At 47.1% G+C, this 24477-nt stretch overlaps 2 protein-coding genes across 2 annotated transcripts in view; one reads left to right on the forward strand and one right to left on the reverse strand.

Moving 5' to 3' along the window:
• Positions 1-24477, reverse strand: part of MMP2 (matrix metallopeptidase 2) — a 740650-nt gene that overhangs the window by 19034 nt on the left and 697139 nt on the right. The gene's annotated exons all lie outside the window — the stretch shown is intronic.
• The window catches only part of LOC134579025 (uncharacterized), a gene marked incomplete at its 5' end in the record, with an annotated part of 29758 nt that overhangs the window by 620 nt on the left and 4661 nt on the right, over positions 1-24477 (forward strand). Inside the window, one exon of the mRNA XM_063438161.1 lies at positions 572-2566. Coding sequence (XP_063294231.1) covers positions 572-2566 — 1995 coding nt within the window. The remainder of the gene's footprint in view (positions 1-571; positions 2567-24477) is intronic.

The raw sequence follows: 24477 nt of genomic DNA on the forward strand, positions 1-24477 counted from the left end.
GATCACAGGCGTAGACAGACGGGGACCAGATAGAGGCGACAGTAAGTGGAATAGGGAACCCCTGAGTAGGAATCAGTGTGCATACTGTAGAGAAGAAGGGCATTGGAGAAGCGAGTGTCCAAAAAGGGAGCAGTATGAGAGAGACCAACACAGGGCAGGATATGGAAACTTTAGAGGTAGAGCGAGAGGTAGAGGAGGTCCCGGAGGGAGTAATGGTAATAGAGGAAGTGTAAGAGAAGATAGATATTATCCCGCAGCGCAGAGATCCTGCGATAGAGAAGATAGGGACTTTGTAGGATTGGCTGACACGGTCATGGATGACTATTGATACCGACCGGGCTCCATCCCCCTTGGCCGAGCGGAGCCTATGGTCGAAGTATCAATAGGGGGAAAAAGGAGTGCATTCATGATTGATACTGGTGCTGAACATTCGGTGGTGACTGACCTAGTTGCTCCTCCATCTGGAAGAACTATCACCGTAATAGGAGCAACTGGAAGGAGTGCTGCAAAACCGGTTCTTAAAAGTCGACAATGTACATTGGGAGGCCACGTAGTGAAACATCAATTCCTTTATATGCCTGAATGTCCAGTCCAATTGTTGGGACGTGATTTGCTATCAAAACTACGAGCGCAGATAACGTTCCTACCAAATGGAACAACATCCTTAAAGTTTAATGGACCTTCAGGTATTATGACATTATCAGTACCAAAGGAAGAAGAGTGGCGACTTTATACAGCGTTGACTAGCCAAAACCCTAAGAGTGATGAATCCTTATTCAATATACCAGGAGTTTGGGCAGAGAACAACCCACCAGGACTGGCCCGCAATATTCCACCCATTCAAATTGAACTAAAACTTGGGGTTTATCCAGTGAGCCTACGGCAATATCATATCCCGCAAAAGGCTAAGAAGAATATTCAATCATATCTGGATAAGTTCATAAGGTATGGTATCCTAAAATTCTGTACTTCCCCCTGGAACACCCCATTGCTGCCTGTTCAAAAGCCCGGTACAGATGAGTATCGCCCTGTGCAGGACTTGAGAGCAGTCAATGATGCGGTTGTTAGTATACACCCAGTTGTGCCCAATCCGTATAACCTGCTTGCTTTAATTCCGGGCGGGGCTACCTATTTTACAGTCTTAGACCTCAAAGATGCATTCTTTTGCCTCCGAATTGCTGCAGAAAGCCAATGTATCTTCGCATTCCAATGGGAAAATGCTGTAACGGGCTCGAAACGCCAGATGACTTGGACAAGACTGCCTCAAGGGTTTAAAAATTCACCTACCCTATTTGGTTCAGCTTTAAGTCAAGACTTACTGGATTTCAAGTCCATCCCAGGAGAGTGTGTACTATTACAATATGTAGATGATTTGTTGATAGCCGCAGTTCCAAGAGAAATATGTCAGCAAGCAACACACGATCTACTACACATTCTCTGGAAGGCAGGATACAAGGTGTCTAGGAAGAAGGCTCAGTTGTGTCTGCCAACTGTCAAATATCTGGGATTCCATATCTCTGAAGGTCAAAGAATAATGGAGCCAGAGAGAAAAGAAGCTGTGTGCCAAATACCAATACCCAAGAATAGAAGACAAGTGCGAGAGTTCTTGGGGGCAGCAGGCTTCTGTAGGATATGGATTCCCAGTTATGCGATATTGGCGAAACCTCTGTATGCAGCTATCAAGGGTACAGAACACGACCCCTTCCTATGGACCCCAGAACAACAAAAGGCATTTGAAGATGTGAAGAAGGCTTTGATGAGTGCCCCAGCATTAGGTCTACCTGATCACACACGACCATTCTACTTATATGTACACGAGCAAAGAAGAATGGCTGTGGAAGTATTGACACAGTACTTGGGATCATGGCAAAGACCTGTTGCCTATATGTCTAAGCAATTGGATGCAGTGGCCAGTGGTCTTCCACCTTGTCTAAGAGCCGTAGCTGCAGCCGCCCTGCTGGTAGCTGAAGCCGATAAACTCACTCTGGGTCAAGAACTTTATGTGCGAGTCCCGCACGCAGTACAGACGTTGCTAGATTACAAAGGCAATCATTGGTTCAGTAACAGCCGCATGACTAAGTATCAAGCAATGTTGTGTGAAAACCCAAGAGTGCATTTAGAGACTGTCAATACCTTAAATCCAGCTACCCTTTTGCCGCAACCTACTGAAAGTCAACACGATTGTTTGGAGCTGATGGATGAAGTATTTTCAAGTAGACCAGATCTTCGTGATTTTCCCATCCAGAACCCTGATGTCCAATATTATACAGACGGCAGTAGTTATGTGAAAGAAGGGATTCGCTATGCAGGATATGCAGTAACAACGATAGACAAGGTGATAGAAGCTCGGCCACTGTCAAAAGGAACATCAGCACAAAAGGCAGAATTGATAGCACTAACACGAGCGTTACAATTGGCTGAAGGTTTGAGAGTAAACATCTACACGGACTCCAAGTATGCGTTTTTAACCACTCATGCCCACAGAGCTTTGTATAAAGAAAGAGGACTATTGAATTCAGAGGGTAAAGAAATCAAGTACGCAGCTGAAATACTACAACTATTGGAAGCAGTATGGGAACCAAAAGAAGTTGGTATTATACATTGTCGAGCGCATCTGAGAGGCGATGGTGATGTAACCAAAGGAAATTGGATGGCAGATAATGCAGCTAAGCGTGCCGCTGAATCAGTAAGACAGGAATATGTGGAACATATAGCTGCTCTTATACCGACTCCACTGTCTCAATGGACTCCAGTTTATACAGCTGAAGAAGAAGAGTGGTTGAAGACTGAACCTGGAAAGTACCTGGAGAACAAATGATATCATCGCTACCTATTAGTAGTTGTGTGCACCTATTCAGGCTGGGTAGAAGCATGTCCTACTCGTACAGAGAAAGCAGGAAAAGTTGTGCGATTCCTGCTATGAGAAATAATACCCCGATATGGACTACCCTGCTCTATAGGATCGGATAATGGTCCAGCCTTTGTTCACCAGTGCCTACAACAACTGACTCATATGCTTGGTATTAAGTGGAGACTTCATACGGCATATAGACCTCAGAGTTCTGGTAAAGTAGAAAGAATGAATAGAATTATTAAGAATCAGTTGGCAAAAATGTGTCAGGAAACCCAACTCAAGTGGAATGTTCTTTTGCTTATAGCTCTGTTGCGTATCCGCAGTACACCTACCAGAAGGATGGGTCTCCCTCCTTTTGAAATCATGTATGGGCGTCCACCTCCTGTACTTGGTAACTTAAGGGGGGATTTGAGTCAGTTGGGAGAAGGAATTACCCGGCAGCAGGTTGTAGAGTTGGGTAAACCTATGGAGGAGGTACAGAAATGGGTACAAGATAGATTACCTGTGAATATTTATCCCCCTGTTCATAGTTACCATCCAGGAGACCAAGTGTGGATTAAAGAGTGGAATAATATACCGTTAGGGCCTAAGTGGAGGGGTCCTTATGTTGTTCTTTTGTCTACCCCTACAGCAATAAAAGTGGCCGAAGTGACTTCGTGGATTCATCACTCCAGGGTTAAACCAGCAGCAGTAGATTCTTGGCAAGCTACAACAGATCCAGAGAATCCCTGCAAGATCCGGTTAAAGCGCACGACTCAGTCGGAGTGACGTGGATTACAATTATTGTTGTTTCAGAGATTGGTAAGTGAGTGTTTAGACGGCCATAAAAACGCCTGTCCGCTCACCAACGTTTTATTAAAAGCCAGGAAAGTCTCGAAGGGACCCCTGTGAAGACGAGCAGAACTCCATTCCCTGCAGCCCTTACCACCTGGAAGCTGAGGTGCCATCGCACGGACGAAGACTGAGGATGCAGCCGACGAAAGAAGTGTTAATGATAATGTTTATTTATATGTCTTTTTATATTCCGGAAGGTAGAGGTACCGACACTCCTAGCTGTGAGGTTTGCATTAAGACTACTATAACAGGTAATCATATTTCCCAGACCCTAATTTGGCATTCACAATATGAGTGTAAAGGTGATGTGTCTAAGTGTATATATCTAGGTATAGAATATAGTGTATGCCATTTAGGAGTAGGAGAACCTAAGTGCTTCAATCCAGAGTATCAACCCCGCACAATTTGGTTGACCCTCAGGAATGGAGATCCACAGGGGACCCTAATAAATAAAACTGTATTAGAAACCGTACATTCTTCGTGTCACGTCTAAACATTTGTTATGAAGGAACACAACTGCAGATTTCTTATAGTTTGAATATTTATTATAAAAAGTAAAAGGTATTGACTTTAATTCCAATTTACAGGTACTGTAGCTTTAAGTAATAAACGATAACTGAAGTCCACAATTATAGGCACTGTAGCTTTAAGTAGTAAACGATAACTGAAGTCCACAATTATAGGCACTGTAGCTTTAAGTAGTAAACGATAACTGAAGTCCACAATTATATGCACTGTAGCTTTAAGTAGTTAACGATGACTGAATCAGAAAGAGTCCTTTAGTAGTATTAATTAATTAGGTGATAAGAAGTTACAATAGCTGTTCCATAGACTTTAACTGAAGCAAGACAGATGCAGCTAACTGAGACAAAGTATGAGTTGAAGTTAGCTGTAACGGGTTTGTTTTAACGAAGGACTTTGGAGACAGGAAATAACAGCTTTGAGATGCAACGCTTATCACAGAGGTTTTACTTAGCTTCCGGCACATAGAACACTGGTTCCCGAGATCTCCTCAGAGGCGGTTTATCCTGAATGGAGAGAGTTCAGCTTTAGTCGTGGATGAGGAAAGGTGAAGGGAACTTGAAGTCTTCCAGTCCGGTCCGGTAACAGAGGGCTTTCACAACGATGTTGCAGCCGGTTCGTGAGTACGGAACGTAGTTAAATAATCCAGCGTCGATCAGCTGGTGCGGTCAGATTAAATAGGGAGACCGTGTCATAAAGAGGTGTGGCTAAGCTCCGTGGAACCAGGAAGTAAGAGGATATCATAATTAAGGCATGACACTTCGGATGTTCTGCTATTTGATGCATGTAAAGCAATATCAAGTGGTAGAAAGCCGTGGAATGTATGTGGGGATCTTAAGTGGGAGAGAACGTATGGGTCTAATGATAAATATATTTGTCCCAGTAGTAAAAACAAGTATGTAAGTCCAAGATGCCCAGATAGGGAATATAATGTTTGCCCATATTGGTCTTGTGTGGGGTGGGCAACTTGGGGACAGACAGCAGACTAGGATATGATTGTTACTAAGTTGCCTACCAACCCATATTGTAAGTCTATGGAATGCAACCCAATCCATATTCTTATAAATAATCCTGACCAATTTCTAGACAGACAAAAGAAATTAGCTTACTATTTATGTGTAATGGGAACCTATTGTCTAAGGGTTGTTTAGGGGGGAAACCTTTTCTGCTGCACCACCTTTTGTGCCAGCAGATAGGGACTCCCCCCTGACCAGTTTGTACCTGAAACCAGAAATGATGTCATGCGTTCCAAGGTGGAACGCAGGAAGTCTCTGCTGCACTACTATTAGTACTATCAGATAAGGGCTCTCCTCGATCAGAATGAACCTGTTACAAATCGCTATTTGTAACTGGCCCTTTAAATGAGAAATTGCCCTGCTTCCCTGGATTGTGGAGAAGCCTATTTGCCAGCCTCCTTCCTTATGACTATGGCCCTGTGTGAGCGGTGATACCCCAGATGGCTATGCCATGGAGCCTATTCATATAATGAAAGACTATGGGAAAGACTTTAGCTCCATGGCAATTGAACTGTGTGAATAGGATCTGCGCGCTATTCGGTAGTTTTGTGCGCTCAGATCCCAGCTATCTGGGGATATGTGAAATGTCTGTGTGTTATGTGTAAAATGTGACTTTATGTATTTTAAAGTGTTTTATGTTGTTTTGCAACCATGTGGTTAATGGAGTCTGCCTCTAGTCCTGGATAATTGAATTACTTCCCCCCATTGTCTCCAGGATAGAGGGCCCTGTAAAACCATGCTTCCAGAAGGTCAAATGCACATTTGTACTAACTTCTGAACCCCTGGTCCAATTCGTATGATTTTTGAGTATGTTGTTCCCCTGAATGGATTGATTGTGAATATGTATTTTTATGCGAATGTGATGTATATTTTGGGAGTTATGAATGTTGTGTAAAAACTGTATTTTTACTGTCTGTGATAATTATGTTAATCCCTTGTGTAGCATAATTATATCACAGACATAGGGGAGGATTTTGTGTGTAATTACTGGGAGTGGTTTTAATGATGTACGTGTATGATTGGTTGTTTTGTCCCGCCCTGTGGGTGGTCCTGTATTTTCAAAATGGTAATAAAAACCAGGCTGGGTGTTCCAGCACCTCAGACCTCTTCTGACCCTCAATACGTAGCCGTGTCTCGTTATTGGAGGGAACTGCTATATCACACTGGGGATTGCTATGCGCTGCATATTCCCCTGAGCTCTTAATCACTTAGCTCTTTTAAGAGCTTGTTCCTGTTACGCTCTCCTGGAGGAGAGGTCTTCCCCACACGGTCCTGGAGGACAGAAGCCGATCCAGGGTGGAAGGAAGACGGCGCGGCTCCAGTTAAGCTACGGCGGTTGTGGAGCCTGCGGTGGTTGTGGTGTCGTCTGCAGTGCTTGGAGTCCTCTGAGAGCGCTAGGAGCATCCATCAACGGAGGGTACTCGGTCGGAGTACACGGAGCTCCGTTACATTGGTGGCAGCGGTGGGATGGCGTCCTAGTGCGAGGAGAAGCAGCTCAGAGACACTGGTAACGTTTGGAGTTACAATTGAGGGCAACGCTAGCCATTGGGCAGCGCCCCTGGCTACAATAGGATGGAATCAGCTGGTTTGCGGACAGCGTTCCATGATGAGGAGGAGAAGGAGGCCGCAGATTACAGGGATGCAGCCAGAAGGGAACTCTGGTATGATGCCCTGGAAGAGGCCCAGTGGCGGCGAGGTGAGGGCCTCCCCAGTGATGAGCAGCGGCTACAGAAGCGTGTGGCAATGCGAATATGTCTATTGGGGGAGCAGCCCCTAGATGAGTGGGTGGCAAGACTGGAGACCCTGGTATGGCGAGAGATCGGGCTAGACAACGCATACCAGGCCCTCTGGTGGCATACCATTCGACTTACTCCCTGGACGGCCGAGCACGACCTACCGGAGGGGGATGATTATGATGGTCCTGGTCTACTTCAGGATGCCATGGAGGAGGATCTTGATTTCGGCAGCACGGAGGAGTCTAGGTTTTGGGACATCTACGACTACCGGATGGGCATGTATGTCTGGGCTGACGAACGCGAGGTGAGAGAAGACATGACCCACCTGGTAACAAGGGAGTGGGAGCTGGAGCAAGACTACCTACACCTGCTCAGCTCCGTGCAGCCCCAACCTACCCGACAAGCAGAACCAGGTCTAGAGCCCTTCAGCTGGAAGGATATCGTAGAGGTTTACTGGGAAGATCCCCAACCCCAGAGTGAGTGTCAGGGAGCCGAAGGTGCCGTCCTTCCCCCCCAGCAGCAGTGTGTCCTACAGAGAGCAGAGACAGTTGGTCCCTCTCTACAGCAACAGGACAATGGTAAGGGAGTGGAGACAGGCGGTCTCCCTCTCCAGCGGCAGTGTGTACCCCAGGGGGCCGAAGGTGCCGACCTTCCCCCCCAGCAGCAGTGTGTCCTACAGAGAGCAGAGACAGTTGGTCCCTCTCTACAGCAACAGGACAATGTTACGGGAGTGGAGACAGGCGGTCTCCCTCTCCAGCGGCAGCCTGTGTTTCCGGGAAAGGAGCACAGCACACCCTCTCCCCAGCGGCAGCTTACCCTAACAAGGGGAGACACCAATCCCCCAGACGGCGCAGATGGGACCGTGGTCTCTGTGCCTGACCTACAGGGATGCTGGACAGCCTTTCCAGATCCCCAACTACCCTCACCGGGACACCCAGAGGAGGGGGTAAGTACAAATTCCCCTCCCCAGGTAACTCCTAGCGTGGCACCAGAGTTAACAGAGGCAATGTTAACCCCTACTGACGTCCATGTTCCCTTGGCTACTGAGCCGGACTATGTCCCAAGCATCCCAGCAGACGAGCTGGCAGCTGGGCAGAGTGCAGTCGGCCTCTGCCCTACCTTTGTCCCTGGTCCAGAGCCGGATGTCCCGCAGGCTACCCCAGCCGAAGAGCTGGCAGCTGGGCAGAGTGCAGTCGGCCTCTGCCCTACCTTTGTCCCTGGTCCAGAGCCTGATGTCCTGCAGGCTACCCCAGCAGAAGAGCTGGCAGCTGGGCAGATTGCAGTCGGCCTCTGCCCTACCTTTTTCCCTGGTCCAGAGCCTGATGTCCTGCAGGCTACCCCAGCAGAAGAGCTGGCATCTGGGCAGAGTGCAGTTGGCCTCTGCCCTTCAAGTACCCTCGGCATGTGGCCTCATTACCACAGCCAAATACCCAGGTGCAGTGACTGTGTGTTGTGGGTGGGCTGTTCCTGTACTTTGATGTTGTGGGGGGGCTACTCGGACATCTGTTTATTGTGGGTTGGTGGATCGACTAACGGAGGCACTGACCGACAGAAGGTCAGATGCCTGGTTAGTCTTCCCCCCAAAGGGGAGATGTGTTACAAATCGCTATTTGTAACTGGCCCTTTAAATGAGAAATTGCCCTGCTTCCCTGGATTGTGGAGAAGCCTATTTGCCAGCCTCCTTCCTTATGACTATGGCCCTGTGTGAGCGGTGATACCCCAGATGGCTATGCCATGGAGCCTATTCATATAATGAAAGACTATGGGAAAGACTTTAGCTCCATGGCAATTGAACTGTGTGAATAGGATCTGCGCGCTATTCGGTAGTTTTGTGCGCTCAGATCCCAGCTATCTGGGGATATGTGAAATGTCTGTGTGTTATGTGTAAAATGTGACTTTATGTATTTTAAAGTGTTTTATGTTGTTTTGCAACCATGTGGTTAATGGAGTCTGCCTCTAGTCCTGGATAATTGAATTACTTCCCCCCATTGTCTCCAGGATAGAGGGCCCTGTAAAACCATGCTTCCAGAAGGTCAAATGCACATTTGTACTAACTTCTGAACCCCTGGTCCAATTCGTATGATTTTTGAGTATGTTGTTCCCCTGAATGGATTGATTGTGAATATGTATTTTTATGCGAATGTGATGTATATTTTGGGAGTTATGAATGTTGTGTAAAAACTGTATTTTTACTGTCTGTGATAATTATGTTAATCCCTTGTGTAGCATAATTATATCACAGACATAGGGGAGGATTTTGTGTGTAATTACTGGGAGTGGTTTTAATGATGTACGTGTATGATTGGTTGTTTTGTCCCGCCCTGTGGGTGGTCCTGTATTTTCAAAATGGTAATAAAAACCAGGCTGGGTGTTCCAGCACCTCAGACCTCTTCTGACCCTCAATACGTAGCCGTGTCTCGTTATTGGAGGGAACTGCTATATCACACTGGGGATTGCTATGCGCTGCATATTCCCCTGAGCTCTTAATCACTTAGCTCTTTTAAGAGCTTGTTCCTGTTACGCTCTCCTGGAGGAGAGGTCTTCCCCACACGGTCCTGGAGGACAGAAGCCGATCCAGGGTGGAAGGAAGACGGCGCGGCTCCAGTTAAGCTACGGCGGTTGTGGAGCCTGCGGTGGTTGTGGTGTCGTCTGCAGTGCTTGGAGTCCTCTGAGAGCGCTAGGAGCATCCATCAACGGAGGGTACTCGGTCGGAGTACACGGAGCTCCGTTACAGAACCCAAAACCGGAAGTGATGTCATGCGTTCCAAGGTGGAACACAGGAAGTCAAATGGCCGAAAACCGGAAGTAACATGTGACCGGAGAATTTTGCCCGCGAAATTTGAAAACTGATATGGTATATAAACCATGAAGATTACAGCATATCTACATCCCTGAGGAAGTCACTATAGTGACGAAACGCGTTGGATACTACACTCTGGACATTTTATGCTAATAACCAGCACTGTTATTATAGTCCATTCTATTTTATTTTATCTTATTGTTTTTGTGCATCTCCAATTTTGGATCTCTTTCTATCACCATCTGGAGACCAGCCCAAAACTTCATTATGGAGACATGCTGTTTTACCACTGATTTTCTGTAAGTGCAATCTTTGTAATAAATTTTGTAAATTTTATACAATCTGCACTATTTCTATTTTCTTTTATTCCTGAGCAAAAGTGATATTGCCGTATAAGCGATTGAATCTGGAACTTCTCCTCTCCATATACTACGAGACAGACACCTGCTTCCACTGCTATCCAGTCTCTATCATATACATCTGATCCTTCATTTGGACAATACCCCTGACAGGGTGACAGGCGTGATTACCATCTCTCTTTTGTAAGTTCTCTACCACGTGCAAAATTTATCTTTGCCTTATTTACTTCACCATATTTTGTATTTTTTGCCATTCAATAGATTCCACGTTCACGATCAGCCATAAACAGGTTGTATTGTTTTGTACCACCCTCTACCTGTGTATATCACCCTTGGGGTTTTATACACGCTTTTGTGCAATTTCTAGACAGATTTGGTAATTTATTTGGGTTCCAAATATATGGGACGGGTTTAGACCCTGGGACAATATTGTTTATAGGGATAGAGACCGATACCGTATCATCCCAAACTCATCAGGTATTCCATTCTTTTTATGAAGAGATGAGTGTAGATAATAAGATTCCCCATAACGCTAAAAACCTGTTTATAGATTTAGCTGAGAGTATTGCTGGTAGTCTTAATGTAACCAACTGCTATGTGTGTGGAGGTACTAACATGGGAGACCAATGGCCTTGGGAAGCAAAGGAGGTAATGTCTGGTTCTGAGGCAGTTGAACAATTAATATCTACACAAGCCGATTATCAGATGAGTGTTAGAGGTAAATCTGAGTGGAGATTAAAAACCTCCATCATAGGTTATGTTTGCATAGCAAGGAAAGGAATAATGTTTAATACTTCTGTAGGAGAATTAACTTGTCTAGGGCAAAAAGCTTATGATGATGATACAAAGAATACAACTTGGTGGTCGGCTTCAAATGTCTCAGAACCATCCAACCCGTTTGCAAGATATGCCAATTTAAAGGACGTATGGTTTGACTTATCCATCACATCTAGTTGGAGAGCCCCAGCAAAGTTGTACTGGATCTGTGGTAAGAAGGCCTATTCGGAGTTACCACAGGACTGGGAAGGGGCATGTGTGTTGGGTATGCTCAAACCATCCTTCTTCTTGTTGCCTATTGAAACAGGTGAGACTTTGGGAGTTAAAGTGTATGATGTGAATAATAGGAAGAAAAGAGGACCCATAGAGATTGGCGCCTGGGAAGATGATGAATGGCCTCCCCAGCGTATTATAGACTATTATGGGCCAGCCACTTGGGCAGAGGATGGTACTTTCGGGTATAGAACCCCAATATATATGCTCAACCGCATTATAAGGTTACAGGCGGTGGTTGAGATAATTACTAATGAGACCTCACAAGCGCTCAATCTTCTAGCGAAGCATAATACCAGGATGAGGACAGCAGTTTACCAAAATAGATTAGCCTTGGATTACCTATTGGCAGTAGAGGGAGGTGTATGTGGGAAGTTTAACCTGAGCAATTGCTGTCTTCAAATAGATGACGAAGGGCAAGCAATAGCTGAGCTTACTAGCCATATGGTTAAACTAGCGCATGTGCCTACTCAGGTATGGAAAGGGTATAATCCAAGTAGTTGGTTTGGTAACTGGTATGAGCAGTTTGGAGGGCTTAAGGCATTGGTAGGCGGAGTCATGCTAATTTTAATGTTGTGTCTACTCCTGCCATGTCTTATTCCTTTAGTAGTTAGGTCTGTGCAGAGCCTGATAGAAAATATAGCAGAAAGGAAGGCTGCAGCACAGATAATGGCTATATATAGATATGAGGCTCTATATCAGGGAGAACCAATGCAGGAAGAGAAGTGTTGAGGGATTCACATCATAGGAAAAGTCTGGTCTGGTTCATGGTAACCTGAGGTGTATGCAAACTAAGGTTAAGTGATGCCTCCGTAATTGTGAAATATCAGAGGCATCAAAGGGGGGAATGTGGTGGAATCTCGGTAAAAATAAATTTAGTAGGCCGAGATTACCACGTGGCATGTGTACGTGCATATGCTGACGTATCGGTCGGTTGGTTGCACTTGGCAAAGATACGATCAGTAGTGTATGGAGCATGTGCAAGAATACCGGATATAGTATTCCCCTCCTCCATTGTGCTGGACAAGCCATGCGGTCAAGCAGGAAGTTAGTTCTTGTTCGTTTTTGATTGGTTAAGAGAATGTGCGGGTGGAGCTTATTATGGGAGGAGTTATGTGCCTATATAAGGAGCCTGCACTATTGTCCGGGGCTCAGAACTTGTTGTATTTTGGTGACATTAGTCCCTCTGAGTCCCGATCGGAGAACCGAATAAAGAATCTCTTCCTTCCTGAAGAAACCTGTGTCCATCTCTCTGTGCTTGGCTTCCGTCAGTTTCTCCGGTATCAATAGGAATGTCAGAAGTTCAATACTTAGGGCACAGAGTCGGGTGCCTGCTACAAAAAACAGAACCCGCTAAAATAGAGGCAGTCGCCAAGTGTCCAACCCCCCGCACTAAAACCCAGGTCCTCGCATTCCTGGGTACCGCAGGGTTCTGCAGGAAATTCTTAGCTAATTACAGCACCCTAGCTAAACCTCTCACAGATCTAACACATAAAAACCTCCCCAAGATAGTAGTATGGGCCCCAGAGTGTGAACAACAACAAAATGATACCGCACTCTATATTAAATAATGCTGTAGAGCTGATTCTTGCAAATATAAATGTATTAAATATCTAAAGATAATGAAATATCTCGAAAAGTATAATTGATGGCAAAATATATCTACAATCTCACCATGACACCTAAACAATAATAAATATATACACAGTAAGCCCCCAATATAAACCGAAAATGACAATAAAGCAGAGTGTACAGAGGCACTAAATGATAGAGAGCCCTCTATCTGCTATATACAATGTACACAAAAGTCCATCAATGATATAGAAAAAATATGTGTGGGAAATGAAAAAATGTCCAAAAAGTGAAAAAGGAAAAAAATGAAAAAAATGAAAAAAAGGAAGAAAAATATTTACAGTCCAAATATGTGTACACTGATGATTGTATATAGATATTGCTCCAAATGCTTAATGGTTAGATCTCACCACGATTAGAAGTCAGAGGATTCCCTTTATCATCTTCTAGTTGTATCTGTGACTGAGGGATTATCTCCGGTCTATGCCAGGATAGAGGAACATCCAGTGAGTCCTCCCTTGTCCAGTGCGTCCTCCTATATCCTTCTTTGTTTGCTGGATGTTGTAGAGTGTGAACAGACCTTCCAACAGCTCAAGATGGCGCTCATTAAATTACCTGTACTTTATGCTCCTGATCCAACTAAACGCTTTCTCGTCCATACAGACGCTTCTATGTTTTGATTGGGAGCAGTACTGAGCCAAGTCGGAGCAGATGGCGGCGAGCAACCCGGGGCTTATCTAAGCCAGACACTTTTACCCAGGGAAGTAGATACACTGCCATTGAAAAGGAGTGCCTGGGGGATAACCGACGCGGTCCCTGAGGAGGAGTTGCCGCACTTAGTAAGGAGAATGATGGGGGACTTGCTGCCACCCAAGCAGGCAAAGGCAACACCCGTGGAAGGGCTTTTTCGTATCCCTAAGCCACCTTAAGCCCCTGCAACAGCATCAAGCGACTTGATTATTCAATTCAGGCACGGAGCAGACAAGGCAGCAACCTTGAAGGCAATCAGGGGTAAGGCAAACTACCGCTTTGAGAACATGGCCTTAAAATTCTATAATGACCTATCCGGCAGCACAATGGTGTGGCGGAGGTCACTCAAACCCCTTACCTCACTCCTCCAACAGCGCAATATAGTATACCGCTGGCGTTTGCCACGCTTGCTACAGGTGACACGAGGCAAAATCACCCACCAAATCCATGACCTACAAGACGCAGCCACACTCTTACGAGATTTAGGTCTGCCGCAGGACTGTCTGCTAAAACCACAACCGCAACCCGCCACCAGGCCCACGCACACCTGGGACCCGAGCAAGGTCACCTCGTTCACACCACGATGACCCGCAACGGAACTGTACGTTTCAGCAACGACATGAGGCTCTCTGACCGGGACTGATCATAACAAGAAGATGAACCAGCTGGACCAATGAAGAGTAATTTCACAAACAACCACAACAATAATATTTGTGACAGCGAAGCACAAAATAACCAGCGCTCACTTCATGGACTCTGTCATTCATGGACTCCAACAAACTCCACGCTCCCTCCATATTGGGGCAACGCCGAGGCTCCAATATTTGTCCCTGGAAACCTAGCCGGGACATCATGCACAACTTGAATGGAAAACGGGACTAACAAGTTAACCCTGCTTACGGAGACTCTCAGGTCATTGATCGTGTCAAGAGGAGGGGAACAACTTAAAAAAATAGATTCCTGGCAAATTCTTAAAAAAAAACGTGCAAACTGCTGCTGCCGAAATTCCAATACCTGACTAGAACGCTTCAGATCCCATTACCCAATGCGTACTTGCGACGTCTACAAAGGATTCTCACTAGCTTCATGTGGTCACACAAAAAAATCAGGGTAGCCACTAGCATACTCACCAAACCCCTAGAGCAGGGAGGGCTAGGACTACCAGAGGTGAGAACCTACTATAGGGCAGCGCTGATGACCACCGCCCTGCAGGCACACACAGCCCACAACACACCACAATGGGTGGAGATGGAATCAACGTGGGCTTGCCCCAAGGGTACTTATTCTGGGTCCTAAACTACCAGACACACCGGCCACTACCACAATCCTGCTGAAAACCTTGGATACGATTAAACCACAATTAGGTTATACAGATAAATGGGCGCTATACTGCATACACATGACGAATCCCACATTTGACCATCGACTATGGACCGAGCGAGGATGCACGTTGGTTAGACACCTCTATAATCAAGGACAGCTGAGACAATTCCCCGACCTGCAACAGAGTTACGATTTGCCACAAAGAGCGATATTCTCCTACCTACAACTAAAGGGAGCACTGACAAACTCCACTATCCTGACAACCCCGACCCACACGCGTTGTATAGAGAAAGCATGCGAATCTAGAACAATGCCCAAGAAACCGCTTTCACTCATGTATGCAATTCTAAATAATCCTACCCAACAGCCACCACCGCAGCTAGACAAATTCAGAGAGGCATGGCATAAGGATTTGAGTACAGTCTTCTCAGAAGAACAATGGAACCAAGCCTTCATAGCCCATAAAGGTAGATCCAGATGCGCATCCCACCTAGAGCTAATGTGCAAGATACAATATAGGTGGTACTTGGTACCGACTAGACTAGCGACCATATATCCCAACACCTCGAGACTTTGCTGAAGATGTTTAATAGAGGAGGGCCCAATGCTCCACATCTGGTGGGCCTGCTCGGCCATCAGAGGATACTGGAAGGCAGTTGAGGGGGTGATACAAGGGGCACTGGTCACGAGAACCAACCTGAGACCAGAAAATGCCCTACTCTTCATCTCGATTGACCCATTCCCAAAAGCACATGCCGACCTAACATATCATATTTTGATTGCTGCCAACTTATTAATAGCCAGAGGGTGGAAACAACAACAGCCACCGGAGAGATCTAGCCTTCTCCAACAGATCTCCCTAAACCTAGCATATGAAACAAAAACCTGCCAGCGGCTACACCCCCCACACCACATAGTGGAAGCCAGGAACATATGGGAGGCGTATCTGAGGAAGGAGGAGGAGGGGGTCGTGTTAGAACAATAACATATCACATATATATATATATATATATATACACGAAGGATGAATAGTACCACTCCTAAGACCTAACTGCTCTGACGCAGAGAGACAACGACTCCAAACACCATGGTACAACAGCAAACATTGAGGTATACCGAGCTGAGGTTAAACAATCTACAGGGCATAATGGAACAAACACCCACATTGTACATAGTTAAGTAGTTAGATAAGGGAATAGGCCCGGTGACCGCACACAGCGTGCTAACTAAGAAGGAGACAAAGGGAGATGAGGGGCTTTCGACGTCTATTTCCCCCGTTCTTCTTCCCCTACCGTAGCTTGTCCCCAGGTTTCCCCCTTCCCATACCCCGAACCAAACCCCGGTTTAGGAGAGAAAGACAACCCTAATAATGGTACTAGACCGAAGGCACAAGGGCAGCGGAAAAACTCCCACGAGAATGAATAACCAGTTTGCTCTTGAATGTATAAGATGTGAATAAGATTGATGTACCTTAAAGCGGCACTGTCATGCCGAACTTACCTTTCCTCAATCTCTTCCTCTTCTCCCCCTCTCTCGGGTTCTGTTATTCTTTTCTTCCTGTCTTCTTTTAGTTTTCACCCCTGCGCGGTGGGTGGGGGCCCTAATAAAACAATAAGGGGGGACCTACTGTCCTCCCTCCCTGGCCCCCACCCCTGCGCGGTGGGTGGGGGCCCTAATAAAACAATAAGGGGGGGACCTACTGTCCTCCCCCCTGGCCCCCACCCCTGCGCGGTGGGGGCCCTAATAAAACAATAAGGGGGGACCTACTGTCCTCCCTCCCTGGCCCCCACCCCTGCGCGGTGGGTGGGGGCCCTAATAAAACAATAAGGGGGGGACCTACTGTCCTCCCCCCTGGCCCCCACCCCTGCGCGGTGGGGGCCCTAATAAAACAATAAGGGGGGGACCTACTGTCCTCCCCCCAGGCCCCCACCCCTACGCGGTGGGTGGGGGCCGTAATAAAACAATAAGGGGGGGACCTACTGTCCTCCCCCCTGGCCCCCACCCCTGCGCGGTGGGAAACAATAAGGGGGGACCTATTGTCCTCCCCCCCCGACCCCCACCCCTGCGCGGTGGGTGGGGGCCCTAATAAAACAATAAGGGGGGATCTACTGTCCTCCCCCCCCCTGAGCGGTGGGTGGGGGCCCTAAATGACCCCCCCATCAAGGTGATTAGGGGTCCCAAGCTATGTCCAAAGCGTGAGACATACTATAACGTAAATAAGTACATAATTGTTAGGGAAAATTGAAATTCGCTAGAGGGATGAATTTATTATTAGAAAGATTGTAACTTTTTTTTTTTTTAGGGGGGGGTGAGTTTCCTTGATGTGAAGGAGTGATTGGGACGTGTGTATTACTCTATGGTGAGTTTGCCCGTGGTGTCGTTGGGTCGAAATTAGCGTGACGACGTGCGGCCTGGGGGTGAAATATGAAACAAAGTGGAGGTGTCGTACTCCGGTGGTGAGCTATGGATTTAACCACTGAATATGGTTGTTACAAATCGCTATTTGTAACTGGCCCTTTAAATGAGGAATTGCCCTGCTTCCCTGGATTGTGGAGAAGCATGTTTGCCAGCCTCCTGCCTCATGACTATGGCCCCTGGAAGATTGTGCCCCTGAAAACTTATTAACATTTATTGGGTGTGTATGGCCCTTTAAGAACCGTCTGGGGACATATTGTGACTTTGCTGAACAATGCCCCTTTAAGACTATGTCCCCAGACCGGTAAAATAACTTGTTCCTGGCTTTCCCCCACTTGGTTCAGTAAATAGGGCTTACTGAACCAAGTACCACACAGGCAGACCACCCAGAAGTTAAAGGGTGCAGGCAATTTACCTCCCAGGCTGTGAGGTTACTGCAGGTTAATTGCACGTGGCGGCGGCCATCTTGGTTTCCTCGAATGCGGTCAGCGGTGTATGCTAAATATTCTGTGGAACTAAAATCGGCTACACATTCTGCCGAACACCGCTGACCCTTACCTTCTCCCATACGGAACTTGCAGCTCCAGAGACTAAGTCCCGTTCGAAATGGGACTTAGTCGTTTTTTCGCATGAAATTGACCGACCGCACAGCCCAAATCTATGGAACTGTTTTGGGCAGGAAATTGTGCTTGCGGTCGGTCATAAAGGACTTCCAGCTAACTTTTGATCCACTGGAGGGATTTGGCTGATTTTTGGAAGTGTTTATGTTTGATGTATGCTGAGTCGGAATATGCAACTTTTATTGAAATTGGATGTATGGTTTTAAAGTTACAGTGTGTGTGTAAAAACTGTATTTTTATTGTATGTAATAATTGGTTTAACTGTTTATCTGAGGGGAGGAGACGTGGGGGTGTTACCATGCATGTGATTGGTCAAATTCATCCTCCCCCTGGGAGTGTCCTGTATGTACCTGATCCTAATAAAAAGCAGGCTGGGTGTTCCAGTCCAGAGACCTCTTCTGACCCTCAATACGTAGCCGTGTCTCGTTATTGGAGGGAACTGCTATATCACACTGGGGATTGCTATGCTCTGCATATTCCCCTGAGCTCTTAATCACTTAGCTCTTGTAAGAGCTTGTTCCGGATACGCTCTCCTGGAGGAGAGGTCTTCCCCACACGGTCCTGGAGGACAGAAGCCGATCCAGGGTGGAAGGAAGACGGCGCGGCTCCAGTTAAGCTACGGCGGTTGTGGAGCCTGCGGTGGTTGTGGTGTCGTCTGCAGTGCTTGGAGTCCTCTGAGAGCGCTAGGAGCATCCATCAACGGAGGGTACTCGGTCGGGGTACACGGAGCTCCGTTACAGTGGTGGCAGCGGTGGGATGGCGTCCTAGTGCGAGGAGAAGCAGCTCAGAGACACTGGTAACGTTTGGAGTTACAATTGAGGGCAACGCTAGCCATTGGGCAGCGCCCCTGGCTACAACAGGATGGCTTCCCTAGTGCAAGGAACAGCATCCTGGGAACACCAAGCAAAACTGGACTATTGGTATAGTCACGTACAGTTTGACGCTATGCTGAAGCGGAGGTTGGCTGTCTACGGACCCCTCCTAACAGAGGAAATTGTACCAAGAGTGAGGAGAGAACTGGCGGAGTATCTGCAGATGGAAGCAGAATATCGGGCAGTGAGGGCAAAGTATTCCGTCCCTGCGCCCCAACAACAGCGTGAGTTACAGGGGGCCGAAGGGGCCGTCCTTCCCCCCCAGCAGCCGTGTGTCCTACAGAGAGCAGAGACAGTTGGTCCCTCTCTACAGCAACAGGACCATGGTAAGGGAGTGGAGACAGGCGGTCTCCCTCTCCAGCGGCAGTGTGTACCCCAGGGGGCCGAAGGTGCCGTCCTTCCCCCCCAACAGCAGTGTGTCCTACAGAGAGCAGAGACAGTTGGTCCCTCTCTACAGCAACAGGACAATGGTAAGGGAGTGGAGACAGGCGGTCTCCCTCTCCAGCGGCAGCCTGTGTTTCCGGGAAAGGAGCACAGCACCCCCTCTCCCCAGCGGCAGCCTCCCCTAACAAGGGGAGACACCAATCCTCCAGACGGCGCAGATGGGACCGTGGTCTCTGTGCCTGACCTACAGGGATGCTGGACAGCCTTTCCAGATCCCCAACTACCCTCACCGGGACACCCAGAGGAGGGGGTAAGTACAAATTCCCCTCCCCAGCTAACTCCTAGCGTGGCACCAGGGTTAACGGAGGCGATGCTAACCCCTCCTGACGTCCATGTTCCCTTGACTACTGAGCCGGACTATGGTCTCAGTACCCCAGCGGAAGAGCTGGCAGCTGGACAGAGCGCAGTCGGCCTCTGCCCTACCTTTGTCCCTGGTCCAGAGCCTGATGTCCTGCAGGCTACCCCAGCGGAAGAGCTGGCAGCTGGACAGAGCGCAGTCGGCCTCTGCCCTACCTTTGTCCCTGGTCCAGAGCCTGATGTCCTGCAGGCTACCCCAGCAGAAGAGCTGGCATCTGGGCAGAGTGCAGTTGGCCTCTGCCCTTCAAGTACCCTCGGCATGTGGCCTCATTACCACAGCCAAATACCCAGGTGCAGTAACTGTGTGTTGTGGGTGGGCTGTTCCTGTACTTTGATGTTGTGGGGGGGCTACTCGGACATCTGTTTATTGTGGGTTGGTGGATCGACTAACGGAGGCACTGACCGACAGAAGGTCAGGTGCCTGGTTAGTCTTCCCCCCAAAGGGGAGATGTGTTACAAATCGCTATTTGTAACTGGCCCTTTAAATGAGGAATTGCCCTGCTTCCCTGGATTGTGGAGAAGCATGTTTGCCAGCCTCCTGCCTCATGACTATGGCCCCTGGAAGATTGTGCCCCTGAAAACTTATTAACATTTATTGGGTGTGTATGGCCCTTTAAGAACCGTCTGGGGACATATTGTGACTTTGCTGAACAATGCCCCTTTAAGACTATGTCCCCAGACCGGTAAAATAACTTGTTCCTGGCTTTCCCCCACTTGGTTCAGTAAATAGGGCTTACTGAACCAAGTACCACACAGGCAGACCACCCAGAAGTTAAAGGGTGCAGGCAATTTACCTCCCAGGCTGTGAGGTTACTGCAGGTTAATTGCACGTGGCGGCGGCCATCTTGGTTTCCTCGAATGCGGTCAGCGGTGTATGCTAAATATTCTGTGGAACTAAAATCGGCTACACATTCTGCCGAACACCGCTGACCCTTACCTTCTCCCATACGGAACTTGCAGCTCCAGAGACTAAGTCCCGTTCGAAATGGGACTTAGTCGTTTTTTCGCATGAAATTGACCGACCGCACAGCCCAAATCTATGGAACTGTTTTGGGCAGGAAATTGTGCTTGCGGTCGGTCATAAAGGACTTCCAGCTAACTTTTGATCCACTGGAGGGATTTGGCTGATTTTTGGAAGTGTTTATGTTTGATGTATGCTGAGTCGGAATATGCAACTTTTATTGAAATTGGATGTATGGTTTTAAAGTTACAGTGTGTGTGTAAAAACTGTATTTTTATTGTATGTAATAATTGGTTTAACTGTTTATCTGAGGGGAGGAGACGTGGGGGTGTTACCATGCATGTGATTGGTCAAATTCATCCTCCCCCTGGGAGTGTCCTGTATGTACCTGATCCTAATAAAAAGCAGGCTGGGTGTTCCAGTCCAGAGACCTCTTCTGACCCTCAATACGTAGCCGTGTCTCGTTATTGGAGGGAACTGCTATATCACACTGGGGATTGCTATGCTCTGCATATTCCCCTGAGCTCTTAATCACTTAGCTCTTGTAAGAGCTTGTTCCGGATACGCTCTCCTGGAGGAGAGGTCTTCCCCACACGGTCCTGGAGGACAGAAGCCGATCCAGGGTGGAAGGAAGACGGCGCGGCTCCAGTTAAGCTACGGCGGTTGTGGAGCCTGCGGTGGTTGTGGTGTCGTCTGCAGTGCTTGGAGTCCTCTGAGAGCGCTAGGAGCATCCATCAACGGAGGGTACTCGGTCGGGGTACACGGAGCTCCGTTACAATGGTCGTGAATTAGGGAACGTGATTGGCCTGTCGTTGTGTGGCCGCTTTTTTTTTTTAAAGCTGTTGGTCTGTCAGGTGCGTGTCTGACACGGTGCTTACTACATGGGGGGGGGGGGTAGATGGGGAAAAGAAAACTGATACTTACTTGTGGTTTAGCGAGTTGCGCACAAGCCTTGAATTACTGGATGGTGTAAATGTTTCCAGACTGTTATAACACGTGGTTGCCTGAGATGGCTTAGCGACCTATTAAGAGGGATAGTTGACATCTATGTAATAAACTAAAAAAAAAAAAAATTTCTTTCTTTACTGACGTACGAAAATAGTGCCGTGTGGGAATGTATTACCTGTGCGTAACTTGTCTGGAGGGTACGAGTTGTAGATTGCGGATTTTATGCGCCGTTCTGGAGAGCCTAATTAATTAATTAGAGTGAATATGTGCTTGTGACATTGATCTTGCATTGGCAGGATTCTCATTTTACTTACCTATGTATGGTGCGGTACGAAAGGACTTTGATATCCTTAGTTAGGGTTTGCCTAAAATACAATTGTGTGAATTGGTATATTTTAAAACAGACAAAAGTTTTTTTGTTTTTTTTTCGTCCCTTTAAATACCAATACCCTCTCCCTCCCTGTCTCCCTCTCTTCCTTCGTTTAAACTAGAATTACGTGTTTGTGGTTGACCACTATTAGCTATTTATGGTTTATTTATTTATGCCTCGGCGGTCGGCACTTGTGAGTGTGTACTTGCCGCCCCCCACCCCCCTCCTCCTCTGAGCTGTGGTTTGTGCGGCATGACCGGGGTGGGGGCTGGCTTGTTTGTGTGTGTTAGCCAGCCCCTCTGTACCCCTGACAGGTGGATTGTGAACCGGGGGGGGGGGGTGGATCTGCCCCTCCACTCCCCCTGATTGTGTGTACGGCGTTTGCGGCAACCCGGAAGTGCGTGAGCGAGCGAGTGTACTCACGTGACCGGAAGTATACGCGGCGTGGGAATGCCCGAGACAAGGAGCTGGCGGAAGCCAGTAACTGCCCGGGTTTACCCGTGGACCGGGTTCCGGACCTGCCTGTGGCTGGCTGACTGCCGGTGGGGAGGGGATCCTCCGTTCGTCGGGGTGGTATGCTGGGTGTGATAGGAGTAGCTGCTGGCTTGCTGTTTGCTGGACCGGAATGCTGCTGGACCGGAACCGGAAGTGGACGCAGTGGAGTCTGGGTCGCTCTCGGCCCTGATTAGGGGTAGGTCTGAGTTTACATAGGCCGGTTAACCCCCTCCCACAACTACAGGCTCCGCCCTAACATATATATAGAAATAGGTTATGGTGGGGAAAAATTGTGATTGAAAACCCCTTCCATCTGAAGTCTGTGGATAGCTAATACAATGTTAAACAAAAAGCTGCACACCAGTCAAGCCATAAGACTTGCTTTTCCCACAGAAATCCCAAATCTGCAGTGATTTCTGTGGTTAAAGCAAGTCTTATGGCTTGACTGGTGTGCAGATTTTTGTTTTACATTGTAATATATATATATATATATATATATATATATATATATATATATATATATATATATATATATATATATATATTGTGAGCGAAAATGTGGAATAGTGGTTGAAGGAAGATATATCAGGCCTTTGTTTTCTTGGAAATTGGTAAGTGGGAAAGCCACCCAATTACAGATAGTTATTTCTGTCTAGTAAGAGCAAGGGATTTTGTTTTGTTTATTTTTATTTATTGCACCTGTTTTCTCATCAAATAAAAAAGGAAAACTGAACTGGATTTGTCCTGGACTTTGTATACCCTCAAAGGCTGTGGTTACTTTAAGATCTGTGACAAAATGCTACCTGTATTAGAGATGGTTTGTTACAATATATATATATATATATATATATATATATATATATATATTTATTTTTTTACATATATCAGGAACTCCGTCACATTTGGTGGGAGCAGTGGGATTTTAAGTAGTATTTTTTCTTGATTAATTATGCAAGATTCTTCTTTTACAGAATGTGTAACGTAAATTTGAGCACTTGACTTTCTTAAATTCCATTTTATATGCAGCTTTGAGTTCTTGGGTGTAGAGGAAAACACCACTATACCATCCACATGTTTGTGCAGCTTTTTAGGCAGCTTCTGACCAGCATGAGTCTTGAAGGCATTTACAGTCTCACCATATGTTGCATATAGTGCCATGTAGCTCTGTTCTTTTTTTTTTTTTTTTTTTAAAGCCTGCTCTCCTGTTCTTGCTGGTGCATCCTTGAGAACATCTTCAGAATTTAGAAGTAACTTTTCAATACCACACTTGTTCTCTTAAAGCCCAATCACAATATATCACAATTTTTCTCCACCTTAACTTTCTTGGTTTTTGAGATAGATATAGATATAGATATAGATATAGAGATAGATAGATAGATAGATATACAGGGAGTGCAGAATTATTAGGCAAATGAATATTTTGACCACATCATCCTCTTTATGCATGTTGTCTTACTCCAAGCTGTATAGGCTCGAAAGCCTACTACCAATTAAGCATATTAGGTGATGTGCATCTCTGTAATGAGAAGGGGTGTGGTCTAATGACATCAGCACTATGGGAGGGAGGGGGATAAGGGCCACTATGGGAGGGAGGGGGGGTAAGGACCACTATGGGAGGTTGGGGGGGGGATAAGGACCACTATGGGAGGTTGGGGGGGATAAGGACCACTAGGGGAGGGGGGGTAAGGACCACTAGGGGAGGGGGGATAAGGACCACTAGGGGAGGGGGATAAGGACCACTAGGGGAGGGGGGATAAGGACCACTAAGGGGGGGAAGGACCACCAAAGGGGGGTAAGGAGGGAGGACTACTAAGGAGAGGGGAGGAGGGTGATTACCACTAAGGGGGTGGGGGGAGTAGGGGAAGGTCTACTAAGGGGTTTGTGAGAGGGAGGACCACTAAGGGGTTTGGGAGAGGGAGGACCACTAAGGGGGGAGGGGGAGTGAGAAGACCACCAAGGGGGACTGCAGAGGGACAGGGGGCTAAGGGAGAGCACTAAGTGACAGAAGGGGAGAACACGGAGGGACAGAAGGGAAGGGGAAATCAATAATTGAGGGGTGAGCACTATGAATTTTTTTTTTTTAAAAGTAAGAGCTGTTCCCATCTCAGTCCCTATCCTACCCCACAAACCCTCTCTTTTACTCTACACACATACACAATGCATCCCCCCCACACACACA

This window comes from Pelobates fuscus, chromosome 12 (genome assembly GCF_036172605.1).
Source record: "Pelobates fuscus isolate aPelFus1 chromosome 12, aPelFus1.pri, whole genome shotgun sequence".
In the NCBI taxonomy this organism is placed as follows: Eukaryota; Metazoa; Chordata; class Amphibia; order Anura; family Pelobatidae; genus Pelobates; species Pelobates fuscus.